The sequence below is a fragment of the Urocampus carinirostris genome, chromosome 3 (genome assembly GCF_059441175.1).
Source record: "Urocampus carinirostris isolate Australia breed hairy pipefish chromosome 3, RoL_Ucar_1.0, whole genome shotgun sequence".
NCBI lineage: Eukaryota > Metazoa > Chordata > Actinopteri > Syngnathiformes > Syngnathidae > Urocampus > Urocampus carinirostris.
In genome coordinates this window covers 4,155,392-4,169,666 of record NC_142351.1, presented here as the reverse complement: position 1 = coordinate 4,169,666, position 14,275 = coordinate 4,155,392, and the positions used below count along the sequence as shown (strand labels likewise).

General features: G+C 39.6%; 1 protein-coding gene and 1 pseudogene across 2 annotated transcripts in view; one reads left to right on the top strand and one right to left on the bottom strand.

Annotated features, from left to right (window-relative positions):
* Window positions 1–14,275, top strand: part of LOC148368374 (lysine-specific demethylase 6A-like) — a 92,799-nt gene that overhangs the window by 13,424 nt on the left and 65,100 nt on the right. For both annotated transcript variants that reach the window (XM_088330400.1, XM_088330401.1), the window contains exons 4-8: window positions 332–381; window positions 4,897–4,955; window positions 10,500–10,620; window positions 10,697–10,751; window positions 13,102–13,136. In XM_088330400.1, coding sequence (XP_088186526.1) covers window positions 332–381; window positions 4,897–4,955; window positions 10,500–10,620; window positions 10,697–10,751; window positions 13,102–13,136 — 320 coding nt within the window. The remainder of the gene's footprint in view (window positions 1–331; window positions 382–4,896; window positions 4,956–10,499; window positions 10,621–10,696; window positions 10,752–13,101; window positions 13,137–14,275) is intronic.
* On the bottom strand, window positions 3,646–3,792 carry LOC148368375 (U2 spliceosomal RNA; annotated as a pseudogene).

The window sequence follows — 14,275 nt, the reverse complement described above, 5'->3', positions numbered from 1 at the left end:
CAGAATTCATGTCAGTTTATAGCAGCCCAAAAAGATCGTAAAACCTAGATCGTGACAGCTCAAAATACAACAAAGTGTGTGCTAGCAGCGAGATGCTGACTTTATTTGAGTCATCAAAGTCAACCATACTAATATCAACTATCATTATTTTTGTACGTGCTGTACTTCTTCCCTTGCAGGTACTAGAAAATTAAAAAATTTGGCCTTGAAAGTGCTTGAAAAGTGCTTGAATTTGGGCATGAAAGAAGTGTACGGAATCTGTACTTGTCCATTTCTTTGTCATTCGGTCCCTTGTTGACTGTGATCGTCCATCTTTTTCTACTTTTTACAGCATTATCGGCATACCAGAGGTACTACAGTTTACAATCAGACTACTGGAAGGTAAAGGAATATTTTTTTCTAAATTTGATTTTATTTTATTATATATTTATCCTCTGAGCGCCACATCTAATCCTGTTTCAAACAAGCTTCACGTTTTTATCAATGACTATGAATTTGAAATCTAAACCTTGGCACTCATGTTTATATGGTGGTCAATTTTAAACCATTGTTACTTTTATTTCTTTCCATAAAAACAACTGGTATCAACAAACTAAAGGAGGGGTGCGTCGTTTGAGGTTTCCTGACAAAATGTAAAATTACATATTTTCTCTATTAAGTCAGTGTCTGAAATAATTTCTGCCCGGACGCCAGGGGCGTGCATCTTTTACGTCGGGTGTACAACTTACAAAACGTCTCCGCCTGGGGTGCCCAACAACTTTTTGAAGGGGAAAAAACGTTTTTTTTTTTTTTTTTTTTTTTTTTTTTTTTTTGTTTTTTTTTCCCCAAAACGAACGTTTGCTTCATTCAGATTTCGAGATCTTCGTTCGGTTTGGAAATTTCGGAATTTCGGTTCGTTTGCATACTCTGCAGCCAATCAGAAGCCTGCATCGAATAACTTCGTTCTTCCGGACTCTCCCGAACGTTATAAGGTCGTGCATTTGCATATCATTTTCCAAAGTAGAAAGATGGATAAGTGGTTAGGAATCAAGCCAAATCCTCAGCCCCAGAAGAAAGATTCAAAAGAAGCTCTCAAAATTTATGACGCTAGAGCAGGGGTCGGGAACCTTTTTGACTCAAAGAGCCATAAAAGCAAAAAATATTAATTTTATTTTAGGAAAGAGCCACACCATATATTATGAGACAAATTTACTAAATTGCTAAACCCGCGCCCCAGACAAAAGCTTAGTCTTCAGCACATTTATTTTTGATGATTTGATAAAAATTATGAAAAGAGAATAATGCCAGAGCCCCTGTCCCAAAATCAACAAACATACCACTTTAAACTTGTCTCTTACTTGCAATTACTCAAGATCGGTTAAACGCCTTTTGACCCGTTTTTTCATACATATTGGTTTCAAAACAAGATGCAAGCAGTTATTGTGTAAAAACGTCACAACATTCTGCAAATAGGGAGCCTGATGAGCTCACTTTTGGCGCAGACGGCGTAGGACGAGAGATGGGAGGGAGTGCTTGCAATTTTTGCATAGCTCCACCCATCCCTCCCACTCACCCAATCAAATGACTAAGTTCTCTTCCGGTGTTATGGCGTATTTACAGTTCTGTGGATTCATCATAAGGTATCTGAACACTGAACACAGATTATATAGTGAACTTTTATATAAAGGATTCTTTAGCGTTGTACAGCCAAAACGAGTTTTTTTCCCCTTTTTTTTTTTATGTGACACCTTGACTGTAAATTGTAGTGAAAAACGTGCCCTATATATACTGCGAAGTAATAGTCCATTATTTAGCAGTTAGGCTTTGCGTGTACCCAAATAGGATAGACAACTCGAGTATTGAACAAAATGGGGAACTTTTGCATGCAATCAAATTTGTCTCTGAGCCACAGATACTCATAGAAAGAGCCATATATGGCTCGCGAGCCATAGGTTCCCGACCCCTGCGCTAGAGGATGGTGGAAAGAGGAGTTCACGTGACTTGTAGCAGACGACACAACGCAAACATCGCATGAATGAGAATGAGTCAATACAGGTTACATACTGATGGCAGATGGAAAACATGCAATGAATGTTATAAGTAGATTTAGAATAAACTTAATTTTAAAGTGTTGTTCTGTTATATATATACTGATTATCGATCCTTAATACTGCGATTAGTCGTCTTTGTGTGTTTCAAGTTGTGAAAAATGGCCCACGATGCTTTTAATGTGCGTTTACGTTTTGTAGCGTCATGAATTTTGTTAGCTTCTTTTGGATCTTTCTTCTGGGGCTGAGGTTTTGGCTTGATTCCTAACCACGTCTCCATTTTTCTTGTGTTCTCTCTCTACTTTGGAAGATGATATGCAAATGCACGACTTTATAACGCTCGGGAAAGTCCGGAAGGACGAAGTTATTCGATGCAGGCTTCTGATTGGCTGCCGAGTATGCAAATTGCAATACTCTGTACATACTGGTGGCAGATGGAAAACAGCGATGCCATATACATGCAATGAATGTTAGAAGTAGATTTATAATAAACTTAATTTTAAAGTGTTGTTCTGTTATATAGTCTGATTATCAATCCTTAATACTGCGATGAGTCGTCTTATTGTGTTTCAAGTTGTGAAAAATGGGGCAGGCAACTTTATGGCTGGGCAGGCTAATTTTTCAGAGTTGTCTGCCCTGGTTTCCTGTAACTTTTTCTCACGGGTTTCAGACACTGATGAAGTGTGAGTTCAAACTGCCTTTATCCATATTTTCCACTGCTTTTATCGTAATTTTATCATCAGTGTTACTGCCACGGAGCGCATTATGCCGGAGCAAAGGGGGCGGGAGAGATGGGGGCGGGGAGAGTGAGTTCTCACGTGTGCTTGCGGTTTCCTTTAAATCGAGGATAAAAATGGCGACGTGAGAAAAACGTAGTACCCATCCCTCAACGTCATAATGCCACTAGTCACCAAACATCACTGCAAGACCAATGATAATAACAACAATAGCAATAATAACAGTTATGGTATAATAATAGCAACAATAACAACAAAGTTAAAAATAGTTTTAAACGCGGTATTTCCAATCTCCCGTATCACTCATATCCCGTTTTCTTCATCTCTATTCCGCCAGTGTTGTTTTTTTGTATTAGATTTAAACACGTGAATAGTTGGACATGGTTTGATCTCGTCTTGTAAATTGTTCCAAAGTTTGACTCCACACACAGACACACACATACTTTTCCTGGTGGTTCTTACCTTTGGGATTATGAATTTACTACAGCCCCTTAAGTTATAATTTCCCTCTTTCCGAGTGAATCATTTTTGGATGTTTTCTGGCACTATGTTTTTGTTGACCTTAAATAGCAGTTGTGCAGTGAAATCATCCAATTTTAATAATTTGGACTGCAGGAATGAAATATTAGTATGATCCCGATATCCTACACTGTGTATGGTTCTAATTGCACGTTTTTGGAAGATAAAAAGGGGCTGGAGTGAACTTGTATAATTATTGCCCCAGACCAGGGGTCGGGAACCTATGGCTCTCTTCGTTATTCATTATCCATTATCCGTTATCGGTCAGTTCATAATACGCTACAAAGCCTAGGAGCCGGGACACTTACTCTCAGCCAAAAGGCCAAGCTAAAGTCCTAGCCCTAAAGCCTTGCTGCGATCATTGCGAATGCACCGTTCCCGGAGGTACTGCAATACCGGGCCGATGCGTGGAGTGGACAGAGCAAGCTCTTATTCCATCTCCGGAATGCAAAAATCAAAGGCCAAGCTAAGGACCTAGCATCAGGCTAAGCTAAGGTCCTAGCATTAAAGCCTTGCTGAAGTGCCAAAGCGACTAGACCACTAAGACTGGTACACGCAAAGCCAAACCAAAGCTATATATGATGGTATTACTTTGCAGTATATATAGGGCACATTTTTCACTACAATTTACAGTCAAGGTGTCACACAAAAAAAAGGGGGGAAAAAACTCGTTTTGGCTGTACAACGCTAAAGAATCCTTTATATAAAAGTTCACTATATAATCTGTGTTCAGTGTTCAGATACCTTATGATGAATCCACAGAACTGTAAATACGCCAAAACACCGGAATAGAATTTAAAGTTATTTGATTGGGTGAGTGGGAGGGATGGGTGGAGCTATGCAAAAAGTGCAAGCACTCCCTCCCATCTCTCGCCCTACGCCGTCTGCGCCAAAAGTGAGCTCATCAGGCTCCCTATTTGCAGAATGTTGTGACGTTTTTACACAATAACTGCTTGCATCTGGTTTTGAAACCAATATGTATGAAAAAACGGGTCAAAAGGCGTTTAACCGATCTTGAGTAATTGCAAGTAAGAGACAAGTTTAAAGTGGTATGTTTGTTGATTTTGGGACAGGGGCTCTGGCATTATTCTCTTTTCATCATTTTGATCAAATCATCAAAAATAAATGTGCTGAAGACTAAGCTTTTGTCTGGGGCGCGGGTTTAGCAATTTAGGAAATTTGTCTCATAATATATGGTGTGGCTCTTTCCCAAAATAAAATTAATATTTTTTGCTTTTATGGCTCTTTGAGTCAAAAAGGTTCCCGACCCCTGCCCCAGACCTTTGCACAATATGTTAAGTATGGCAGAACTCGAGAATAATATAATAAATACAATGCATTACAGTTTAAAATGAATTTGGCTTTATTCAGTATTGAAATGGTTTTAGATACCTTAGTTTGTATGTCTGATGTGTGTTTTCCAGCTTAATTTATTGTCTATTATGACGCCTAAAACGTGATTTCTGATACAGTGTCTATTGCAGCACCATCTATTTTTACTTCTAAATCTTGATTTGCCCTGCGATTACCAAAGAATATTACTTTGGTTGATGATGAGGATGACCTGCATTCTTGTTATCGTGTCTGAATAAAAATGTTCTGATCACACACAGAATGCTGCCTTTCTCTATGGTCTGGGGATGGTCTACTTTCACTACAATGCCTTTCAGTGGTGAGTATTATTTCATATTTCATAATTTATGTTTCATGCTCGTCCAATAACTCATTGAGACACGAAGCAACTGGCGTAACTTGTCTCAAATTACTTCTACTAAGTATGCATCGGATCTGTGACAGAAAATTTTGTGCCTGAAAATGACTAGAAGTGCACTTTGTTTCGTCCACACAATAAGATTATCATATTAGCATATCAATATCATTTATATCATTTATGTGTGTGAGTTGTTCGGTCCATTTCAACCCTTTGGCTTGGGCCAGCACCTTTGTCGCGATCCGACATTCCACCACACGAATGTTGAAATGAGAGGATGCTGCTTTATTCATTTCCACACAGCAGTTGGATATCACAAAGACAGCATCGTCAGGGAGTTGGACATCACTGGCCCTCAAGGGTTCAAACTCTATCAATTTTGCGGTCCCTTTCTCTGCCAGGAATGAAATGGACTGGCTGGCGCTTAGCTATGTGCCGTGAAGACTTCATTTAATATTATTATTATGTTTGAGAAGGAAATGAAATGTTTTTGAGTGTTTGAGGAGTACGTTACTAGATTGGATGGATTGAGAAATGAAATTGTGAGAGACAGAACTGGAGTAGTAGTGGAACTGAGCAAGCATGTGGATAAGAGAGTACTCAGTTGGTTTGGACACATGGAGAGGATGGATGAGGAGCGAATGTTGAAGAGGATCTACAGAGCAGAAGTCAATTGAAGGAGACCAAGGGGAAGGCCGCGATTGACGTGTGCACTGCAGGAAAGAGGTCTAAATATAGTGGAAGCTATAGCTCTTGTTGGTGATAGGAATGAGTGGAAAGGGGTTGTGAAAGGATAGTGGGATGTGTGGACGTGTTCTAAGCGATGGGCAGGGCACCCGTATGATGCGGCAGGGGTAAACCAGCGAAAGCTGTCGGGCCCTGCTGTCGAACAAAAGAGTGTGTTGTGTCACCCTGACCCGAGTGTCATGACCGCTTTCTCGTGTCCTGTTCAATCTGGAGGGACAAAAGCGTGACCGACTTGGGTGCCGAGGTGCCATCTTGTTTGGGTGTTTGGACTTTTGGGTTGGCCATGATCAATTTTTTGTGTTTTTTTTCTACTTTTTTCTTTTTTATTGTATCTGTTTTTGTATACGTGTTTGTCTTGCTGTCGGTCACCCCTCTTGAGGGATATGACCAAGGTAGATAGATAGAATAGAAGCGGCGTGGCATCATAGTGGGGGCGTGGCCTAACTTGTCAACATCCTGTGAAAATCACCAGCCTCTTTAAATTGGCGACTGTGGATCTAAGGGAAGGTGAGAGAACACATGTTCCAAAGGATGGGCAGGGCACCTGTATGATGCGGCAGGGGTAAACCAGCAAAAGCTGCCGGACCCTGCTGTTGAACAGAAGAGTGTGTCGTGTCACCCTGACCCGAGTGACATGGCCGCTTTTCGTGTCCCATTTCATCTAGACAAATAGATCGATGTTTGCGCGGGTAAATTTGCGGGAGTGACTTGTTTGTCGCTTAAGAGAGCTCCAACTGCTGCACCACTAATCAGTTTGCTGTTTCTTCACTATTTACTCCCCTGAGCATTAAAAGCTTAATTGCCCACAAAACATGTACTTAAAAAGAAGTGAGAGAATTTTCCGTTTTGCCATTTCAGGCTATTTAATTGTCATCATAACTGGCCACTTAACTTAAAGTAGATTAATTTGTATTTGCATTTTAGATCTTTGAGCAGTTTTCCTGTTTCGCTTTCGCTTTATTGGCCAACTGGGTATCTTTTAAGCTGATTAAAATAAGAATTTAATAATCTAGCGTCTAGTCATATACCAAGCTGTTATTTCTCGTTTGATATCATACCTCTTTTCTTGCTATCATAGGTCATTTTTTGATGTTGCATTTTCATTTTTGGCCAAGTGTTTCACATTTTCGGTTGAGACGTCGACCGATTATCGGATGGGACGATTGTCTGTAGGGCTGAGAGTCACGATTATTTTTATAATCAAGGAATGGGATTCCTGAAGAACACATTTTTAATGACTTCCACTGATTTAAAAATTGAAGTTTTAGACGGCTAGAAAAGTAGTGCACAAAACAGCATAGTCAAGTCATGTTTATTTGTGACGCCCTTAATCACAAAGTCTCAAAGGGCTGCACAGACCACAGACGATTGCAAACTACAGACTATTATGACACCATCCCCTGATCTAAAACCTACATGAGGGCGAATAATACACAGATATTGTCAACATAAAATATGGGTTATTCATATGCTATAGAAAAGAAGTGTATTTTAAGCTTAGATTTAACCGTTTCCACTGAGGTTCGAATCTCAGAGGGCACAACACCGAGGCCCGGACAGAGAACGCTCTTGAACCTGTCGATTTCTTCTTTGCTCTTGGTGTAACGAGTAGACCAGCGTTATCAGAGCGAAGGCTCCGGACTGGGACATAGGGGGAAATTAAATCTGAAAGATATTAGGGAGCAAGTCCATGCATGATTTTGTATCATACCAAGAGAACCTTAAAATCACATCTTAAGCTAACAGGGAGCCAATAGCTAAAATCGGGGTCATGTGATCAAACTTTCTCGTCTTAGTTAAAAGCCTCGCTGCAGCATTTTGTACCAGCTGAAGGCTCTTGATTTTGGACTTCGGGAGACCGGAGAGTAGTGCATAATATTATGATAATAATATTATCATAACCAGGGATCAGAATGGAGCTTTTCATTTTCAGCTGAAATAGCCAGGGTCCAGGGCAGAGCCCGGTGGGGGGCTCAGCCCCCCTGAAGTCAACAGCATTTATCTTATTTGCTATGTGAAAATTGCACTAGAATGAATTAAATCCAACAAAACAGAAACCATGTATTATATATATATATATATATATATATATATTTAAAAAATAATAATATATTGACATTAAAAGCATTCGTAATATTGAACATGATCATGATGATACAAAATAATCTATTTTAATCATGTTTATAACAAATTTTAAATTTTGTTTATCCTGTTCTAAATATTGTATAAACACAAAAGATAAAATCATTTCATAAATAAATAGATTTATAAATACCTCAGATTGGGATTTTCTGTCACACAGGGGAACCAGTGGTTGACTGCTGCTAGTATTTGAAGTGGAAGGATTTGAAACGGCCAATAATGTTGAACCGGTGGCTGCCGATTTTAAATGCGGATCCGAGTGCATCATTTGATCGCCGGCAAGCTATTTTTGCTTTGTGCTTGTTAATTTTAGCATGATCGATCAGTGCCACACAACCTCGCGTACCATAATTGATCAGATCGACACAGTATAGACACTTTGTTTTCCCTGGAACATCACACTTTGCGACGAACTGGCTCAAAGTTTCTGTAACTTCCTCGATCTTTGCGCCGATTTTAACGTTTACTGTGACAGTCTTCTCCAGCCATGACCACTTAAATTTATTCTTGATTCCTTTATCAATCTCGGAGACAAAAGCCTCGTCTTCTTTTCTTAGTATTTTCATATTTACTTTTTCAAACACTCATTTCACCGTTTGAAAAGACCGGAAGGAGCGCCATGTTTGAGAAAGCCAATGCTCTGAACAAAAGCTCCGCTGATTGGTTATCGGCGAACCTATCGACCAATGGTCTAACTGCTAACTTGGGGTGATGAAACAGTCACGTATCATACCTCACCCCCCCAAAAATATTTTCTCATCGAATTTAGACGATTTACGGGGATGACCTTTGGGGTTCAAAAACAGCGGAAATCCGCGGATCCGCGGAAAATTCTGATCCCTGCATAACATTATGTAATATAAAAATAATCCAAGTATGTGTCAATTAAATTGTCAAGAAACAAAGATGCTTACAAATATATGCTACACACCTGCAAATATGTGAGATACTCTTTTCCTCCCACCTTTTCAAAAGATTATACTTATTATACAAAACAAAAAGAAATAGCTATACATTTTATTGTATGTGTATCATTTTTCTTTATCCACAAGAAATATATCCAAAATGTTAAACCCCTTTTTAAAATGTTGTCAACAATTTTTTTTTTGGGGTTAAATCTTTCAGTAAGATTAAAATTCCCAATATAAAACTTGCTCGTACCTAATATGCCAAGAAATCTGTCCTTTATGTAGAGTTAAACATGCCATTATTATTTTTTTTTTTAACTTTATTTATTTTATTTACTTATTTTCCACATTTTTTTCCCCAGTACTTTTGCAGCCTTTTCCGTTCCCTTGAAAATTGCTCACTTTGTTTTGTAATGGAACTGTAAAATGCTGCAATGTTGAAACTTACAAACCAATTTTGTTTGTAATGATGCAATGTTCAAGAAAAAAAGAGATTCAAAAATAAAAATGTCAGATAACTTTTTTATAAAAACGGTCCTGGTGCACTCTGCCGGACCAAAGTGGGACATCAACTCTCAGCGTCGAAACGGAATCTGGTGTAGTTTGATTTGCATTGATTAAACATATTTAGTGACTTAAATCAGGAATCGATGTCCTATTTAGTTGCCTACTTTTTTAATAGTTGAATTCATAGATTAGTTGTTGCAGCCCTACTGTTTTAGATAGAGATAGATACTTTATTCATCCCCGTAGGGAAATTCTCACTTCCAGCAGTATCCTTGTGTTGAAAAATAAAATCATAAAATAAAAGATATAGAATACAAAAATACCAAATATAACGTGTTGATATAGAGTATTTAAATAGTGCTATGGAAAATACACACTGTAATAAAAGTAGGGTAATATGCAACTGTGGAGGTGGTGTTAAATGTGGGAAAGAAAAAGAGAGAGAGGGAGAGAGCGTGAGAAACAAAAGATAAAAAGTCGTGAGAGGGGGAAAAGTAAGGGAGAGGAAGAAAGAAATCCAAAGAGAAATAGAAAGACAGAAGGAGAGAAAAGGGAAAAGAAAGTGCGAAGGGTAGGAAGAGAGAAAGAGAAAAGAGGGAAAAGGAAAAATTGAAGTTAGATCAAAAGAGGTTAAATGACTCAGAGAAGAGAAAAAGAGAGACACAGAGTGAAGTAGACAGAGACAGAGTGGGAGAAAAGGGGTGGAAAAGAAAACGAGAGAGAGAGAGAGAGAAATAAATAAATACAAGTACAGTGTCTTTGTTCGAGGCACCTGGCTTTGGCAGCATCAAGTTGACATATTTCAACCTGCAGCTTGTTTTTCTCTTGCGCTTCTCCGAGTGTTGTCTCACGGGCCGGATTCAATCCCTTAGCGGGCCTGATTTGGCCCGCGGGCCGCCTGTTTGACACCTGTGATGTAGAGTATTTAAATAGTGCTACGGAAAATACACACTGTAATAAAAATAGGGTAATATGCAAATGTGGGGATGGGGTTTAATGTGGGTTTAAAGAGCCTCGTGGCATGAGGAAGTAATGATCTCCTCAGTCTGTCCGTGGAACAAGACTGTGACAGCAGTCTGTCGCTGAAGCTGTTCTTCTGTTTGGAGATGATGCTGTGTAGCGGATGTAATGTTTTCTGAATCTTGTTCAAACATCTCTACTTTTTTAAATGTAATTAGACTTTTTCATGACTTTTACCAAGGGCGATCAAAGCATTCCAGGAAGTTTTGTACATCGATCCAGGATTCTCTCGAGCCAAGGAGATCCATCTCCGACTGGGTCTCATGTTCAAAGTCAACACAGACTATGAGTCGAGCCTAAAGGTAGGGGGCCACCTATGAAATTTGCGAAACGCTTTTGGAGTATTTTCCTAATTTCTGCATTGATGTTGTATCCTAGCATTTTCAGCTTGCTTTGATTGACTCCAACCCATGCACTTTGTCCAAAGTTGAAAGTAAGTTCACCTTCTTTATGTTTTCACTTCGAATGTTGACAATGACTACCTTTAATGGAATGGTCTGCATTTCTATAGCGCTTTTCAAGTCAATGAAGACCTCCCAAAGCGCTCTACAATGTGCTTCACACTTTTCCCTTTTACACACTAACTAACCGATAGCAGCGTCAGCCATGCAAGGCTACTACCAGCTATCAGGGGGAATTGGGGATTCAGTGTCTTGCCCAAGGACACTTCGACATCTAAAACAGGAGCCGGGAATCGAACCTACGAGCTCTTGATGCCAAGACGAGCGCTCTACCTCCTGGGCTACTAGTCTGATAAAACTGTCCTCTTGGATGCAACATTACGTGGCAGTAACGCTTCACATCAAAACTCGATAACGAGGACTGGGGCCACCATTGGCGTCATTTTTACGCACTTTTTAATTTTTTTTCTTTATTTAAAAGCTTGGTCTGTCGAGTCAGACTGCCGGGAAACAAGACATAAAGCGCTTTGGGAGGTCTTCATTGACTTGAAAAGCGCTATAGAAATGCAGACCATTTACCATTTTGATCGCCGGTTGATTTCTTCTTTTGGAGGTAGTGGAAACATTGAAAAATGAACCTTGAAAATGCTTGTAAAGTGAATGAATGAATGAAAACTTTATTCGGACATCAAAATAAAAACAGAACAAAAACAATAACTCAACAACAAAATTACGTTACATAATATGTTCGAAAAGGGGTAGTAAGAAGCAAAATCTTATATTCCCTACCCCTTCATCTTCCCCACCAAATACACCAATGATATAACAACAAATGTAATGATATTAATAATAACAGTTTTGATATAGCCCTGCGATTGGCTGGCAACCAGTTCAGGGTGTCCACTGCCCGATGATTGCTGGGATGGGCTCCAGCACCCCCGCGACCCTACTGAAGATAAGCGGTGTAGCTAATGAGATGAGTTTTGATATAAGAATAGCAACAATAACACAAAGTTAACTAGACGCACTATTCCCAATCTCCTGCGCACTCATACCCCACATTACATTGATCAGATATCAGTAATTATAATAATAACAATAGTCACATATTTTATACACTAATCATCGTAGTACCCATCTATTAACGTTATAATGCTACTAGTCACTAAATATCATTGACACCAATGATAATAACAACAATAGCAATAATAACAGTTATGATATAATCATAGTAACAATAACAACAAGGTTAACTAGTTGTAAATGCGGTATTTACAACCTCTCGTATCTCTCATATGCCATTTTCTTCATCTCTGTTTTCCGCCAGGAATGTTTTTTTGTATTTATATTTAAACACGTGAATAGTTGAACATTGTTTGATCTCGTCTTGTAAATTGTTCCTAAGTGTCACTCCACACACAGACACACAAATACTTTTCCTGGTAGTTCTCACCTTCGGGATTATGAATTCACGACAGCCCCTTAAGTTATAACTTCCTTCTTTCAGAGTGTATCATTTTTGGATGTTTTCTGGCACCATGTTTTTGTTGTTCCAAAGTTTGACTCCACACACACACATGCGCACATACTTTTCCTGGTGGTTCTCACCTTTGGGATTATGAATTCACGACAGCCCCTTAATTTGTAACCTCCCTCTTTCCGAGTGAATCATTTTTGGATGTTTTCTGGCACTGTGTTTTTGTTGACCTTAAATAGCAGTTGTGCAGTGAAACATTTGACTAAATCATCTAATTTTAATAATTTGGACTGTAGGAATAAAATATGAGTATGATCTCAATATCATACCCTGTGTATTTTTCTAATTGCACGTTTTTGGAGGATAAAAAGTGAACTTTTGTAATTATTGCCCTAGACTTCTGCACAATATGTTAAGTATGCCAGAACTAGAGAACAATGCATTATAGTTTAAATTGAATTTGATTTTGGCTATGAAAAAGCCTCACCAACCCTGGGTTTCCCCATGTTGACAATGACAAGCCTCTCTAATATTTGAAGTAGGAGAACTTGCGCAATTAGCGGTCGACGAAATATTTCTTTGCCCCACTGTATCCATTCCTCTTCTCATACGCATACCCAGCAAGGGCAGCCCCCGTCCTTCTTCCCCTTTCTCTACCCTCCCTCGCTCTATCTGCCGAGAGTCACTCAAGCAGTTTAGATCAGACACTGCGGCGTTCCGTGCTCAAGAGGGTCCACGGTCACACTTCCTTCCCATTACTCCCATTTTGTCCATTTCGATTCGGGTTTCCATTGACGGACACCTCAGCAGAACTTTGCCAAGTTTCCCCTGACCAGGAAGGAACCGAAGGACTTATTCAAATTGCGTCTCCGTGTTTAAAACCTCACTTTTGTTTCCTTTTGCAGTTCAGTTCCACATTGCTCATCTGTATGAGATTCAGGTAAGTCTGTCTTTTGTGTTTCTTTTCTTAGCGCTTGTTTTTCAATTCGGATCGGGTGCCGCGAAATTTTGCAATGTTATCCGATAGGAAATGTGTGGGGGGTCTTTTTTGGAGTCTGGACAAACAAAATGGGGATAAAGGTGGTGCATGAGTGGGAGGCGAAGGCGGGGGGGGATAGGAAATTATTCCTAGCCGATCGACGGGGTTGCCACGGAAACCTGAGTCGGTCTCTCCCCTTTATTTATATGCTGCTAGCGTTTCTCTGTAGATAGATAGATAGATACTTTATTCATCCCCGTAGGGAAATTCTCACTTCCAGCAGTATCCTTGTGTTGAAAAAATAAAATAATGAAATAAAAGATATAGAATACAGAATATAGAGCAGGGGTGTCAAACTTATTTTTACTCAGGGGCCACACGATAGAACAAACATTCTGTCGGGGGCCAGACGAGTAGATTAAAGAGAAAGAAAAAGAGAGATAAAGAAATAAGAGAAAGAGGGAGGGAAAGGAGAGAGGGCGGGACAAAGAAAAAGAGAGAGGGAGAGAGAGAGCGGGAGAAACTAAAGATAAAAAGTTGTGAGAGAGGGGGAAAAGAAAGGGAGAGGAAGAAAGAAATCCAAAGAGAAATAGAAAGACAAAGAGAGAAAAGAGAAAAGAAAGTGCGAAGGGTAGGAAGAGAGAAAGAGAAAAGAGGGAAAAGGAAAAATTGAAGTTAGATCAAAAGAGGTTAAATGACTCAGAGAAGAGAAAAAGAGAGACACAGAGTGAAGTAGACAGAGACAGAGTGGGAGAAAAGGGGTGGAAAAGAAAACGAGAGAGAGAGAGAGAGAGAGAGAGAGAGAGAGAGAGAGAGAGAGAGAGAGAGAGAGAGAGAGAGAGAGAGAGAGAGAGAGAGAGAGAGAGAGAGAGAGAGAGAGAGAGAGAGAGAGAGAGAGAGAGATCTATATATATATCTAAGTACAGTGTCTTTGTTCGAGGCACCTGGCTTTGGCAACATCAAGTTGACATATTTCAACCTGCAGCTTGTTTTTCCCTTGCGCTTCTCTTGAGTGTTGTCCCGGATTCCATCCCTTAGCGGGCCTGATTGGGCCCAGGGGCCGCCTGTTTGACACCTGTTATATAGAGTATTTAAATAGT